We start from the raw sequence: 13,333 nt of genomic DNA on the forward strand, positions 1-13,333 counted from the left end.
GAACATGTGAACAATTATGAACATATTTTTCTTATTGCCATTCCTAGTGAATTTCTTGTTTAGAACTTTAACCCATTTTTCTGCTGGGCTATCTGTGGAATGTCTTCTCTTCCCTTAACCCCCAGTGATTTGTAAGAACTTTTGGAAGATTAAGTCTACTTGTCTTTTGCCATATTTGTTGCAACTTTTTTTTTCCGGTTTCCCCTTTGCTTTTTACTTTCATTTTTTCCCCTTGACCATAGAAAATTTAAGTTCTTATGGAGTCACATATACTAAACTGTGTTTTTTCCTTAGTTTTTATGTTCCCTCATAAAATCTTGATTAACTATTAAACTATATTTTCTTTTTAAAATCATTTCACTTAGTATTTTCATCCATGTAGAATTTGTTTTGATGTTTGCTATAATTAGCAATGTTCATGTTATTTTTTTTTTCTTCCTAGGAAGTTAGCCAAATATTCCAGCAACACTTTATTTTCCACTGAACACTACCTCTATCATGAATTTTTGCCTGTAGCCTTCCTTCTCAGTCTTGTTAACTACCTGCAGAGTTAATATGTCTCAGGATTTTAGTTAATCAATTTAACATTTTTGTTAAAATGTTAACAAAAGAGGATACTTTGCCTGACTCCTTCTGGTAGTTTGACAGAATGTTCCCATCAGAGAATTCATGGTTTCCATCTCACCTACCCACAAATTGGCTAATACAGAGTAGACAATAAGTAGTCAATAGGTGGACAAAAGAATTGAGGACAAGAGGAGACACTGATTTACTTAAATTTATGTTTCTAGGGAAGGGACCTAGGTTTTGATTTTTTCGCAAGAAAATATCCAGTAGTCTGTGAGGAGGAAAAACTGAGCTAGAGAAAAAAAGAAGGAAGGCATGGAGGGGAGAATTCTTAGGAATGTCTGAGATATTGATTGGTTAGTCAGAAGTTGAAACAAGTTCAGAAACCAGTTAGGAAAGGATATACTGACAGCATGATAAAAATAACAAGGTTGAGAGTTTTTTGTTTTGTTTTCATTATGGAAAATTTATGTAGAGCAAGTAGTACAATAGACCACATGAACCCATCACCTATGTTCAGCAATGATCAAATCAAAAGTTGATATTATTTCATCTCTGCCTCTACCCATTTCACCCCTTTCTCCACCACCAGATTACAAGCAATTCCTAGCCATTTCGACTGTAAATTTTAGCATGTGTCTGTAAAGGATAAAATGTTTTTATGACAGTGAAACATTCACACCATTGAGGTTGAATTAGAATGTGCAGTTTTACTAATGTATTAGGGCAGCCTCCTTCATTTCCATTTGTGTGAAGAAGCTTCAGCTCAGCATTGGGACATCTATCTGGGTTTAAGTCTTGGCTCTTAGCTTTCTATCTGTGTGACTCTAACAGTAGTCTTCTCCTATCAGCACTAAATCTAAATGTCCTCATTAGCAAAAGAAGGATCACTAGTTGTCTCACTCATTTCAGAATTATCATCAGATAAATCAAGAGAAGTGAAAACACACCACCTAAAATTGTGAAGGACTAACTTCCAGTCCAGTTCTCTCCTTCCTAAGTAAATGACCCCCAGGACAAATCATCTGAAGGCAACAGGTCACCTTTGCCCAGCCTTGCCCCCAGTGTCTCTTGCTTAGGTTTCTCTTCCTGAAAAACACATTACTTCGGTACTTTTTTTTTTTTCCTTTTTAACTTTAGAGTTACAGACACTTATAAGTAATTTGAAATACCAGGAGAACAATGTTCAGGTTTGTATCTTCCACCTTTTCCGGTTTTCCGCTTTCATCTTTCCATTTACCCTGTATTTCTCTTTAAATAGGGCTGAGAACTGCTTATTCTTTGGTGCGCCCCAATTATCAAGACCCTACGGAGCGCAAACTCAAATTTCCAAAAGTTAATTTTAGTGAACTTTTGGCCAACGGAGCTTTACGATAAATAACTGAGGGGGCGGGAGGAATGGGTGGCTGGGTGGGAAGGGATTTGCTCCCCTACAAAAAGCCACAGCAACCACAGGAAAAAAAAAAAAAAAAAAAAAAAAAAAAAAGAGCCTTCAGCCGGGCACATTTTGATTGCAGAAATCCCTCTCCATCCCTGGTGGGAAATTATTCATTTCCCTATAGGGGGAACTCTAAAGAACATGTTCTCCTAAAAGGGGCCAACTGGGCGGTGCCCTCCTTTCCCGACGCCCAGATTTCTATTCTTAGATCTGGAGATAGGCGGCGGCTTTCATTTTTTAGGTTTCCTAGCGGGCGGCCCCTCCGCGGCGCTCAAGGAGCGGGGCCCGGGGCGCGGCAGGGGCGGCGGGAGGGGGCGGGGGCGCGGCGGGAGGGGGCGGGGGCGGGGGCGGGGGCGGCGGGCCCGGGCCTGGGGCTCCGTTTCCTCCCGCGCGACTCCCGGCCGCGCCGCCGCGGGGAGCAGGAGCGGGTCCCGGGAGGCGGCGCTCTCCGGGTCGGGGACCGGGGCCACCCGGCCGGGCCCAGCCCCAGCCGCACGCGCCCTCCCTCGGCCGAGCCTCCGCAGGCCGCTGAGCTCCTCTTTGCGGCCCTGGTGGGGGAGGAGGCAGCCGGGGAGGAGGGCTGCGGCGAGCGAGGGCGGCGCGGGGCGCGGGGCGCGGGGCCTTCCTCCCCGAGCGGCGGGCGTGGGCGCGGACGGGGCGGGCGGGGAGCGCAGGCTGCGGCGCTGAGCTGTGCTCGTGCCCGCGAGCGGCGGCGGAGCCCCGGGCCCGGGTCCTAACCCCGGGTCCTAACCCTGGGCCCTACCCCGAGCCCTAACCCCGAGCCCTAACTCCGGTCCCTAACCCCGCCCCCTACCCCCCCCCCCACCTCCCCGGCCCCTGCCCCAGGCCCTGCCCCAGCCCTAACCCCGGGCTCTAACCCCGGGCTCTAACCCCGAGCCCTAACCCCGGGCTCTAACCCCGGGCTCTAACCCCGAGCCCTAACCCTGGGCTCTAACCCCGGGTGCTAACCCCGGGCTCTAACCCCCCGCTCTAACCCCGAGCCCCAACCCCGGGCTCTAACCCGAGCCCTAACCCCCGGCTCTAGGCTCTAACCCCGAGCCCTAACCCCCGGCTCTAACCCCCGCCCCTATCCCGGCCCCAGCCGCCGGCCTCCGCGAGGGAGGGACCCGCGTGGAGCAGAGTCCGTCATGGCCAGTGGCAGCTGTCAGGGCTGCGAGGAGGAGGACGAGGAAACTCTGAAGAAGTTGATAGTCAGGCTGAACAATGTCCAGGAAGGAAAACAGATAGAGACCCTGGTCCAAATCCTGGAGGATATGCTGGTGTTCACGTACGCCGACCACGGTAATGAGTCGCAAGGAAACTCTCTCCTCCGCTCCCCTCCCGCCTCTTTTTTGCAAACTTTCTCCCTCGCGTTTTTCCGAGTTGCACAAACCTGGGCTCGTGAGAAGCCACAGACTGTCAACTCCTTAGGGCAGAAAGGAGCTGAGAATTGTAGGGAGGTCTTGCGCTCACTTCTTTTGCTTTCTCCCCCTGTTTCATCCCCTGTGCGTGGATGGTGACTTTGCTTCTTTTTCCCTCACCCCCTTCTCTTCCAGCCTCCAAGTTATTTCAAGGCAAAAAAGTCCACGTGCCTGTGTTGATCGTCTTGGACTTGTATATGAGAGTCGCTAGTGTGCAGCAGGTAAAGGAGTTGTTTTCATGTCACCCGTTCTCCTTTCTGTCTGGAAATAGATGTTTTTCTGTCAATATTATACACCCAAAAGTTCTGGGTTAATTCTGGCATTTGGCTTCTCAAACCACTGACTGTGATTTGAAGAAGGAAGCGATACAAGTCATGGTCAAATGTTACTGATGTGAAAGGGCCCGCTAAGAGCTCCCTAATTGTTTTGGAGAAGTAGGTTTATACAACTGACCTACAAAATATGGTTGGTGGTGGGTAGGAAATAATCAGAAGTTGAAATTTACTTCTGTGATTGGCTAGATGAGTTCACCAGTATCAGCATTTAATCAAATTATTCTAAGAATCTTACCAAGAACAGCATGTTCTAGAGATGACACCGCTGTGAACAGTTAGGGAAAGGAGAATAATTAGCCACTAAAAAATTAATGATGATTAAATTAATAAAATGAAGTAACTGGCAAATTCTCATAGGTTTAAGCTTTGTTTCTTTCTTTTTTAAATTTGAGAACAGATTTCTGGCCTTTAATTGTAGTGTGCATTGTGTTATCTAAAGAAAGCGATGTCTTAGCATCCTCCTGTAAGTTTATATTTGTATTTTTCAACTCTTTTCATATAAACTGAATATAAAAGTGAGACTTAAAATCAGTACCACAGGAAACACAAAAATTTGTTAAATGCCTTCAATATATTAAAAAAAATGAAGATGATAATTGAGGATGATTTACAGTCAAAACAAATGATTGGCTAACATATTGACTTCCTTTGTAGAATTTGAGATTTAGAGAACTGAAATCAGGCACTTGCATGTTGTTGGGTCCTGAAGAGAAAGAGAATTGAACTTTGAACTCTGTCAAGGTGTAGTCAGAAAGCCAGTGTTTCTTAATATTTACTGGAGAGGCTAGACGCAAGTAGGAATTATCTGGATCTCTAAATCTGTATCTACCTTTATCTTTATGTTCATTCATCTCTGTATCCAGCTATGTCTAGTCTGGGTGAACCATATTCCTAGCTTCTTTTAAATGAGGACATTTACATTTGGGATAAATGGTTATTTTAAATTTTCTTCAACTGAAACATCTCCCATCTGACTATTGATTTTCAAGTTGTTAGCAAACAAAATCATGAAAAGATGGGAGGCGTGATAGAGACACTGTTCGTTTTAGCATCCAGTGCCTGAATTTTGCCCATGAAATATGAGTCACATTTTAGAGCTGGCCCATTGTGCTTGCTGCTTCCCTCCCACATCATCCCTTCTCACTTGCCTCTGCTTTGGTGTTCAGAAGTGCCTTGTCTGGCAGCTTCTATTCCTTGGCTTCCGTGCATGGTATAGAGGATCTTCCTGTTGGGTGCCACTCAGAACCCGCGGGACCTTTGGAGGGCTTGCTGTGCAGGGTCCAGAGAGGCAGTGCTAAACTTGAGAATCCAGGGGAGGCTGGAACAGACCCACCCACCACTTCATTCTTTGTTTTAGAAGCTATCCACACCTGGACATGTTTGCATGGAGTGGCTCTGAATGCCACTTAATACCTCGTCCAGTGGGTACCGGAGACAAAGTATGCAAGAAAATAAGGAATTGTCTTTTGATTTGGTTACTTAATGGAATAGAATTATTCATTTCCCCACCATGTATTAGTCTGCAAAAGGCATGTTATCCCATCATTTAATTCTCACTGGAATCACACTGCTCTCTCAGAAATCTCACTGGACATTTTTACCTTTACATTTTACCAGAGCTAAGTACCACATTGCTAATGACAGAGCCAGGACTCAAGTCTTCACATACCTTCAGAATCTCTTTTCACTATACGTTCTGAATTCACAAGCTTTTCGTGCAAGTAAGAAGTACAGTGATTTGTTACAAATACTGTGGCCTTGCTAGGCACAATTACATTATCAGTTTTAATTATCATTGGTCTTATCAAGGGAATATAGAAAGGGGTCACTTTACCAATATTTTAATACTCCACTTAAAGTGGTTTTTTTTTCTTCAGATTTCTTCATATTTGTGGTGTAATATATATATATATATATATATATATATATATACACACACACACATACACACACACACATCCTTTAATGCTTTATATGTTGAGTTAGTTGGAAGTGCTGAATTAAAACTTCTGAATGATGAATTGAAGAAGGTAAGGTAAATTTAAAAGTAAATATTAATGTTTCTTTCCAGAATTCATTTAATGTGATATTCCAGACTCCAAATTCTTTTTTCAAGGTCTTTTTACATTTTATTACTGCTCCTTAATAAATGACAGTCTTTAGAGAATTGGTAGTTAGGCTAGCTGTCCTGTAGTTTCCTTTTTTTGCCAATCATCTCATCATTTCTCAGTGCTCCTTAATTTTACATTACTTGTCTTTATCCACACAGTTGCAACCTTTGAGAACGAAATAAATGAAAGTCACTAAATTTTTCTTTAACCCCAGACTCTTTCCCATTGTGCATTAATTAGATGCTTGAATTTCCAGAATAATTATAATAACGTGAAACTACCAATTTAATTGTATTATAACTGGGCAGGATAGGAACCTTCTCTCTGAGTGATAAGCTTTTAATTGAGGAGATTAATGGATCAGTTGTTACCTCTGCTCTGCTGCCAGAGATTGTTTAATCACAGAGGCTCAGTTGCCTCAATCTTTTTTGCAAAGCAATTACTGATGCTGCTTATTCACCAACCAAAACAAAACAGGTTTTCTCCTTGAGTCACTCATGCAGGTACAGAAATGAGTAGAGCATCCTATGTGACTTATGATTTATTTCCTACCGGAAGCTGTTCCAAATGTTATTTTCTTAAATACGTGAGGAAAAAGCTTCGATGTGTTTTATGAAAGCACGAAAATAGCTGGTTTCTATGACAGCTGGATTGTCGATGTCTGTTCAGCTTACGTGGAGGAGGATGTCCTACTTAAATATAGGTAAAAATAGCTGTCAGAAATTGCTGCCTTTTCAAGCAATTTGAAATTATGTAAAAGGATGTAATGACAGAGTAAAGCAATTCATGCTTAATTCAGAAAAGATTCAGAAATAATATTGTAAAGAGATCTTGTGTAATCATTTTTATCTTGGGAAATAGCCCTTGTTTATTCTCATAAATAACAAACTTGGGCCATTATTCCTTACTGGATATTCTTACCTTGTCATTGGGCTCTGCGTCATTTCTGCGTCCAGTCTTGCCCAGCAAGAGCCTTACCCTGCAGCACTGTCCTTACTACCCAGCATCTTACTCTCCTCACAGCTTAGTAGTTTCAGAGGCTTCCATCTCCCTATTTTGAATGACTGTGTTCTAATTCCTTTGGAATCTGGCTGAAGTCCTACCTTTTCTATATTGTTTCCTTCCCTGGGTGATGCTGACAGCGGATCGTGCTGTCAGGATTCATATATCGGTGTTTATCACACATCCTACCTAGACACTTTTCATTAATCTCTAGATGCTACACATTAGTGCATTTTCTATTTTCTTTGGGTTTTCTTTTTCCTGACTATATCAAATCTAGTTCTGTAATATAATAGAATGGAAGATCCCTTAACTTTAGAGAGGAATATACAATAGGAAGAGTGAGTTAAATGTAATCTCTAGTTTGAAATTCAAATACTGTTTTTTAAAAAGTTGTATTTTTAAAAACTGTATTTTTTTTAGAAGAGCATCTTATTCAAATTGGCACCATGTATAAACAGACTAAAAAAAAGTTGTATTTACATCGTATTGGTAGGATCATATTTCATTTAGAAGTGGGAAAATGTCTAGGAATATTTTTGATGTCCACATGTCATCAACTCACATTTGGATGTTCTAAAGAAACCTAGATGGACCCATTGAGAAATTCTATCTTCTGTCTTTCTTATAGTGACTTTCTCTTTTCCTGTACCAGGTGTTACAGTGCCATCAGACAATTCCTTTTCTCTGCCAGTTATCTAGCTACCGTACCTGTGGAGCAGTCTTTCCTAATAACTTGGTTTGGTATCAGAATTTCCAACTTTTCCTAATCCTCCATTCCTTTTTGTTTTTCAATTAAAAATATTTTTTTAGCCTCCATTCCTAAGCACTTCATTTTTTAACCCCCTACAATTAAAATCTTAAGTATTTAGAAGACATTCTGTCCGGTAGATGTGGCTTAAAAAATCTTGTACTTCATAATCTTTGTGTGTCCTCTGAAACTATTTTTTGTTTCCTTTTTAAAATTTCTTTTTATTTAGATAATAGACATCTGTTTCCTTAATTCAGAAATGCCATAATATTTTTTTTATATGCCCTTCTGGTATGGATTTTGGAGAAATATATCTTTTAAGTGTATTTCTTCCTTCCCCCCTCCCTCCCTCCTTCTTTCTTTCTTTCTTTCTTTCTTTCTTTCTTTTTCTTTCTTTCTTTTTTAAAGATTTTTATTTTTTTTTAATTTTCACTTATTTATAATAGTCACACAGAGAGAGAGAGAGAGGCAGAGACACAGGCAGAGGGAGAAGCAGGCTCCATGCACTGGGAGCCCGACGTGGGATTCGATCCCGGGTCTTCAGGATCGCGCCCTGGGCCAAAGGCAGGCGCCAAACCGCTGCGCCACCCAGGGATCCCTCTTTCTTTTCTTTTCTTTTTCTTTTTCTTTTTCTTTTTCTTTCAGATTTTATTTATTCATAGAGACAGAGAGAGAGGCAGAGACACAGAAGCAGGCTCCATACAGGAAGCCCAACGTGGGACTTGATCCTGGGTCTCCAGGATCACGCCCCAGGCTGCAGGCGGCACTAAACCGCTGCACCACCAGGGCTGCCTTTTAAGTGTATTTAAAAGATATATTTTAAATATGACTTGCCTTCTTCAGTAAGTATTTTGGATATCATTTTGTTTTAAAATAATTATTTAAAAATTTGGGAGTCCCCTAGTCTACTAAGAATGAAGAGACTGAATATGGTCTTTTAGCATGTTTAAAAAATGTGAATATTTGCCTTTCTTTCTTTCAGGTGGGTTGGTCGCTTCTTTGCAAATTGATAGAAATCTGTCCAAATACAATGAAAAGCTTAATGGGACCTCAGGATATTGGACATGATTGGGAAGTCCTTGGGGTTCACCAGTAAGTATGACAGATGTGTAAAAACAAACTTCATTAAGTGTTTATCCAGACATATGGCAATCCTGCCCTTAATATGTCATATACTTGTAATTCAAGCAAATCTGGTAAAATCCTCTAAAATACAGATTTTTTTTTCTGAAATCAATGACTTACATTTATAGAGAGCTTTCTTTCAATTCAGTAGTATATTATCTAATTGAATTAGAAAACAACATTTGAGGTAGAATGTCAAGTGGTATTATTATTTTAGTAATATAATAATACAGTTATAAAATTGGTTAGGTTGTAGATTTCTGATGACTACTTATGAATTCAAATCAACAAAAGGTTTTTACTTTTAAATAGTAGAACTGATAAAAACTAGTTCAAAAAACATGAGTACTAAAAGTTTGTTCTGTAAGTAGTAATTTAGAAGTTTATGCTTTACTGTTTTTAAAAAGCACATGTATATATATTCATATTTATACATTTATGAGCTTAAACCACAGCTTTCAAAATGAAGAAAAAGGAGGAAATTACCTCTCAGCACATCTGCAGTCAAATCTTGATAGCTGTTTTACCAGCTATGTTACTGCAGTTTGCAACATAATGACTTCATAGATGAAACTACTTCTTCAGCCATAATTAGTTCAGAAAAATTTTCTGAAGAAAAATGTGTTTCCAGGAAAATCCTTTTTGTATAACTTTTTTTTCCTTTATGTTTAAAAATTATCTTTTCTTATGAACTTTAGGTGTTCTTTGTACCTAGTATGACTTCTCTTTACCACAGAGAAGTGAATACCTATTGCTTCCAATGACATGCAGCTTGTGAAAAATGTATTTTATGCAAAACCAAATTTTACACTTTTGTATTGTTTACGGTTGATACTTCAAACATAGTTGCAAGTTTAAACAAGTAAGAGCTGTTTGTTCACAGGTGAGCATACATGTGCTTACTTGTTTTTCCATCTTTGATGTTTTATGTGTTGCTATTCTTCAGTTTCCAGGATCTAAAGAGTGCTTTGTAAAGAGCATATTTACAGTCAATGTATGTTCTCATCTCCAAACAATTTCTGAAAGTCTATGAGTCACTTCTAAAGAGTGCAGCATTTAATGAGGAATTATACAAAATATAACTGTAATTAGTAATTGAAATGTTATGTGTCCCTTGACTTGGCTGAGAATTTCCAAAATCCCCAAAGATTAGCATTCTATATAACCTTAGGGAGTTTTAGAAAACTCATCTAGTCATATTCTAGTATAAACTAACTGTTCAAATTAAATTACATAAACATTTCTGTAGGGAGCTCATTCACTTATTCATTCAGCCACTCATTTGCTCATTCCTTCATTCACCCTCTGTTCATCATATATTTATAATACTCCTACTTTAGGCCTGAAGTAATATAAACAAGATAGACACACTGCTTTCTGTAGTGGAGCATATTAGATCATTCCCAGCAAACTTTATTTTTTTTATTAAAGATTTTATTTATTTATGAGAGAGAGAGAGAGAGAGATAGGCAGAGACACAGGCAGAGGGAGAAGCAGGCTCCATGCAGGGAGCCTGACGTGGACTCGATCCCAGGTCTCTCAGATCAGGCCCTGGGCTGAAGGCAGCGCTAAACCGCTGAGCCACCGGGGCTGCCCTCCCAGCAAACTTTATTGTAAAACATAATCTCCCTGTATTCAAGAACTTTTTTCCACCAAAGTCTTAGAGTACTAAAGGAGAACTCTCATGTGGAGATGAAGTGAGGAGTAGTGGGTATGGTACAGGGACAGGTAGGATGACATGAGCTGGAAGAGAATTGACAGAGTAGAGAGACAAGGTCTCTCAAGTCTTGACCTTGCCAACTAGAGACCATGTGGCAAGTTTCTTGGGAATCTGTGGATGTCACCAGGCTCTGTCTTCTCCAAATGATGGAAAGCTAACCACCAGTAGGTAGAAACAGACTAAAGATTGTATATTTTAGAATTGATGAACTCAGAGACTTAAATTTAATGAATTTGAACTAGTTGAATATTATTGATATACTGAGTTCACTATGATAAATATTGTCAATTACTCTTTCAAGAATAGTAAAAATCAATAACTTAAATATTTATATGGGTTCTTAATTTATATGTACAAACTAACATCTTTATTACATCTCTCTATTTTAATATATCAACATGCATAACATGTAATTCACAAATCTATATCAAATGGGCTTGATCTCTGGATGCATATAATTCTTCATGATAGTTTAGATATGGAGTTGGGTGAAAGTAGTTAATAATTGAGTTTGTATATTCAGAGGAAAAAATTTTAACTTTTTAATTTAGACATAATATTTCCCTCTTAATTGTTAATAAGTTTGGCTCAATTTTAATGGAAGAAAAATGCACAAGAGCTTCAATAAAGGGAATGAAATACAATGAGATGAATAAAAATACAGGTGAGTGAAACACAATATCTAAAAAAACAAACATCTAAGTGTGATAATTCACTCTTACCTTGATTTCTGTTTTTAATTACAGACTGATTCTTAAAATGCTAACAGTTCATAATGCCAGTGTAAACCTGTTAACAGTTGGACTGAGGGCCTTAGATCTCCTTCTAACTTCAGGTAATACATACACATGTATATTTTAATGTTGACTCAAATTAAAAAAAATTTAAACCATTTATCAAATGTGTTTTAATGTCTTTTTAAAGTATAAGAACATATACTTGAAATACTTATATACTAAATATCAGTCATTTCCAAAAATCTTTGTTTCTATTTTCTCTCCTCTCTCTCTCTTTTTAAAGATTTTATTTATTCATTTGAGGGATAGAGAGAGAACGCCAGCACAGCAGGTAGGATGAGTCATGGAGGGAGAGGGGCAAGCAGACTCCTTGCTGAAAATGGACACCCATGCAGGGCTTGATTCCATGACCCTGAGATCATGACCTGAGCCAAGACCAAGAGTCAGACACTTAACCAACTGAGCCACCCAGGTTTTCCTCTCCTTGTCTCTTTTTTTCCTTTAAAATTCCCACCCAATATCATGGCCTTAAGCATCACCTTTATATATTATCCCCAAACCTAATTTCTGTTCCTAGCTTTGCTCCCAAAATATGGTCCCACATGTCCCATTCCCATTAGCTTGTTGGCTACACATGTCCTTGTCATTATTATATCTTTCTCCATTATATCTCTAATATTTTTCTATATATTCTAAGGTATGACATAATAGCAATATTTTAAAAGTACATAGCTTCCTTTTTGAATGCTAAATGCCAGGCTTCACATGTAAGATACTTCACATGCTTCTAAAAACGTAATCCTCAAAACATCTCATGAGATAGGTATTTGATCTCAGTTTTCTAGTGAGGAACATGGAAGCACAAAGAGATTGCATCAGCCACTAACTAGTAGAACGAGAGTCTGAGTCCACATATCAGGTTCTTTCCTTGAGGACAATTCTGCTTGGATGATTATGGACCTGAAAACATAGAATCTTGGTATGATGCAATAATTATGATCATTGCTATAATGGACACTTGCTGTTATATAAGGTTCTGAGAACAAAGGCTACTCACAGGGGAGCTAATCATGATGACAGGGAGTGGTTTTCCCCCTCAAAATGGTAGAGGGTGCTTTAGGTCAAGAGAACAGCATGTGTAGAGTTGCAGATACCTGGGAAGATGACATGATAGGGATTGGACCTGTGGGGTAGGAAGATTTTAAATGTGCTCATTGGTCCTATTAAGTAATGAAGACCAGATAAGAGAAAGGAAGAAGGAGAGTAAAGACGAAGGGAGAGGAGTAAGAAGGTCCAGAAGGTTCTTATCACTTTACCACAGCCTTTTATTAAAATACATAATGGGATTCACCAATGAGTATTAACCATGATTTATTTGAAACCCATCCCTGGGAACCTTTTTTTCTTTTTCCTTTGTTCTCCATTTGCAATGGACAGGAAACCGAGAGTTTATGAATTTGAAAAATGTCCCAACACTGAGATATATTGAAGTCAGCAATGTGCAGACAATTAGGAAATCTGACGTGTGTCTTCAAAAGACTGGTTAATTTAATATCTTCCATATAACATTTAGAATTTTGTGCTGTTAGAAAAGTTCTTAATGTGTTTTAAAGTTCATCTCAGATACTTATTAAAGGTTACTTTATAGATTGTTTCTATTGTTTGGCCTGTTAGTTAATTGATTTAGTAGCTATTGGGCACTTAACTGTTGTGTTGGCCTCCGGAGAACTCTAAGGCAAATGAGGCAAAATTCCTACAACATAGAAATTCACTGTCCAGAAGCACAGTCTAATGTAACTTTTTTTGCAATGAAGGAAATGTTGCATCTTTCAATATCATGACAAATAGCCATATGTGGCTATTGAACATTTGAAGTGTGGGAAACTAAATTTTAATTTTATTTAATTTTAATTTTAATTTGAGTTTAGAAAGCCACATGTGCTTAGTGGCTACTTAATTGGACAGGACAGGGAAAGACATAAAAAATAGTGTGAGTGGGCGCCTGGGTGGCTCAGTTGCTTAAGCGTCTGACTCTTGATTTCTGCTCAGGTAATAGGATCCAGCCCTACCTCAGACTCTTCAGGCAGTGGGGAGTGTGCTTGAAGATTCTCATCCTCTGTCCCTCC

General features: G+C 39.4%; 1 protein-coding gene across 1 annotated transcript in view; it reads left to right on the plus strand.

The window, feature by feature from the left end:
* The first annotated feature begins 3,051 nt into the window (after positions 1-3,051).
* The window catches only part of LRRK2 (leucine rich repeat kinase 2), a 139,801-nt gene continuing 129,519 nt past the window's right edge, over positions 3,052-13,333 (plus strand). The window contains exons 1-4 of the mRNA XM_038577307.1: positions 3,052-3,307; positions 3,562-3,647; positions 8,608-8,717; positions 11,217-11,305. Of these exons, the coding sequence (XP_038433235.1) occupies positions 3,154-3,307; positions 3,562-3,647; positions 8,608-8,717; positions 11,217-11,305 (439 nt within the window). The 5' untranslated portion in view covers positions 3,052-3,153. The remainder of the gene's footprint in view (positions 3,308-3,561; positions 3,648-8,607; positions 8,718-11,216; positions 11,306-13,333) is intronic.

This window comes from Canis lupus, chromosome 27 (assembly GCF_011100685.1).
Source record: "Canis lupus familiaris isolate Mischka breed German Shepherd chromosome 27, alternate assembly UU_Cfam_GSD_1.0, whole genome shotgun sequence".
In the NCBI taxonomy this organism is placed as follows: Eukaryota; Metazoa; Chordata; class Mammalia; order Carnivora; family Canidae; genus Canis; species Canis lupus.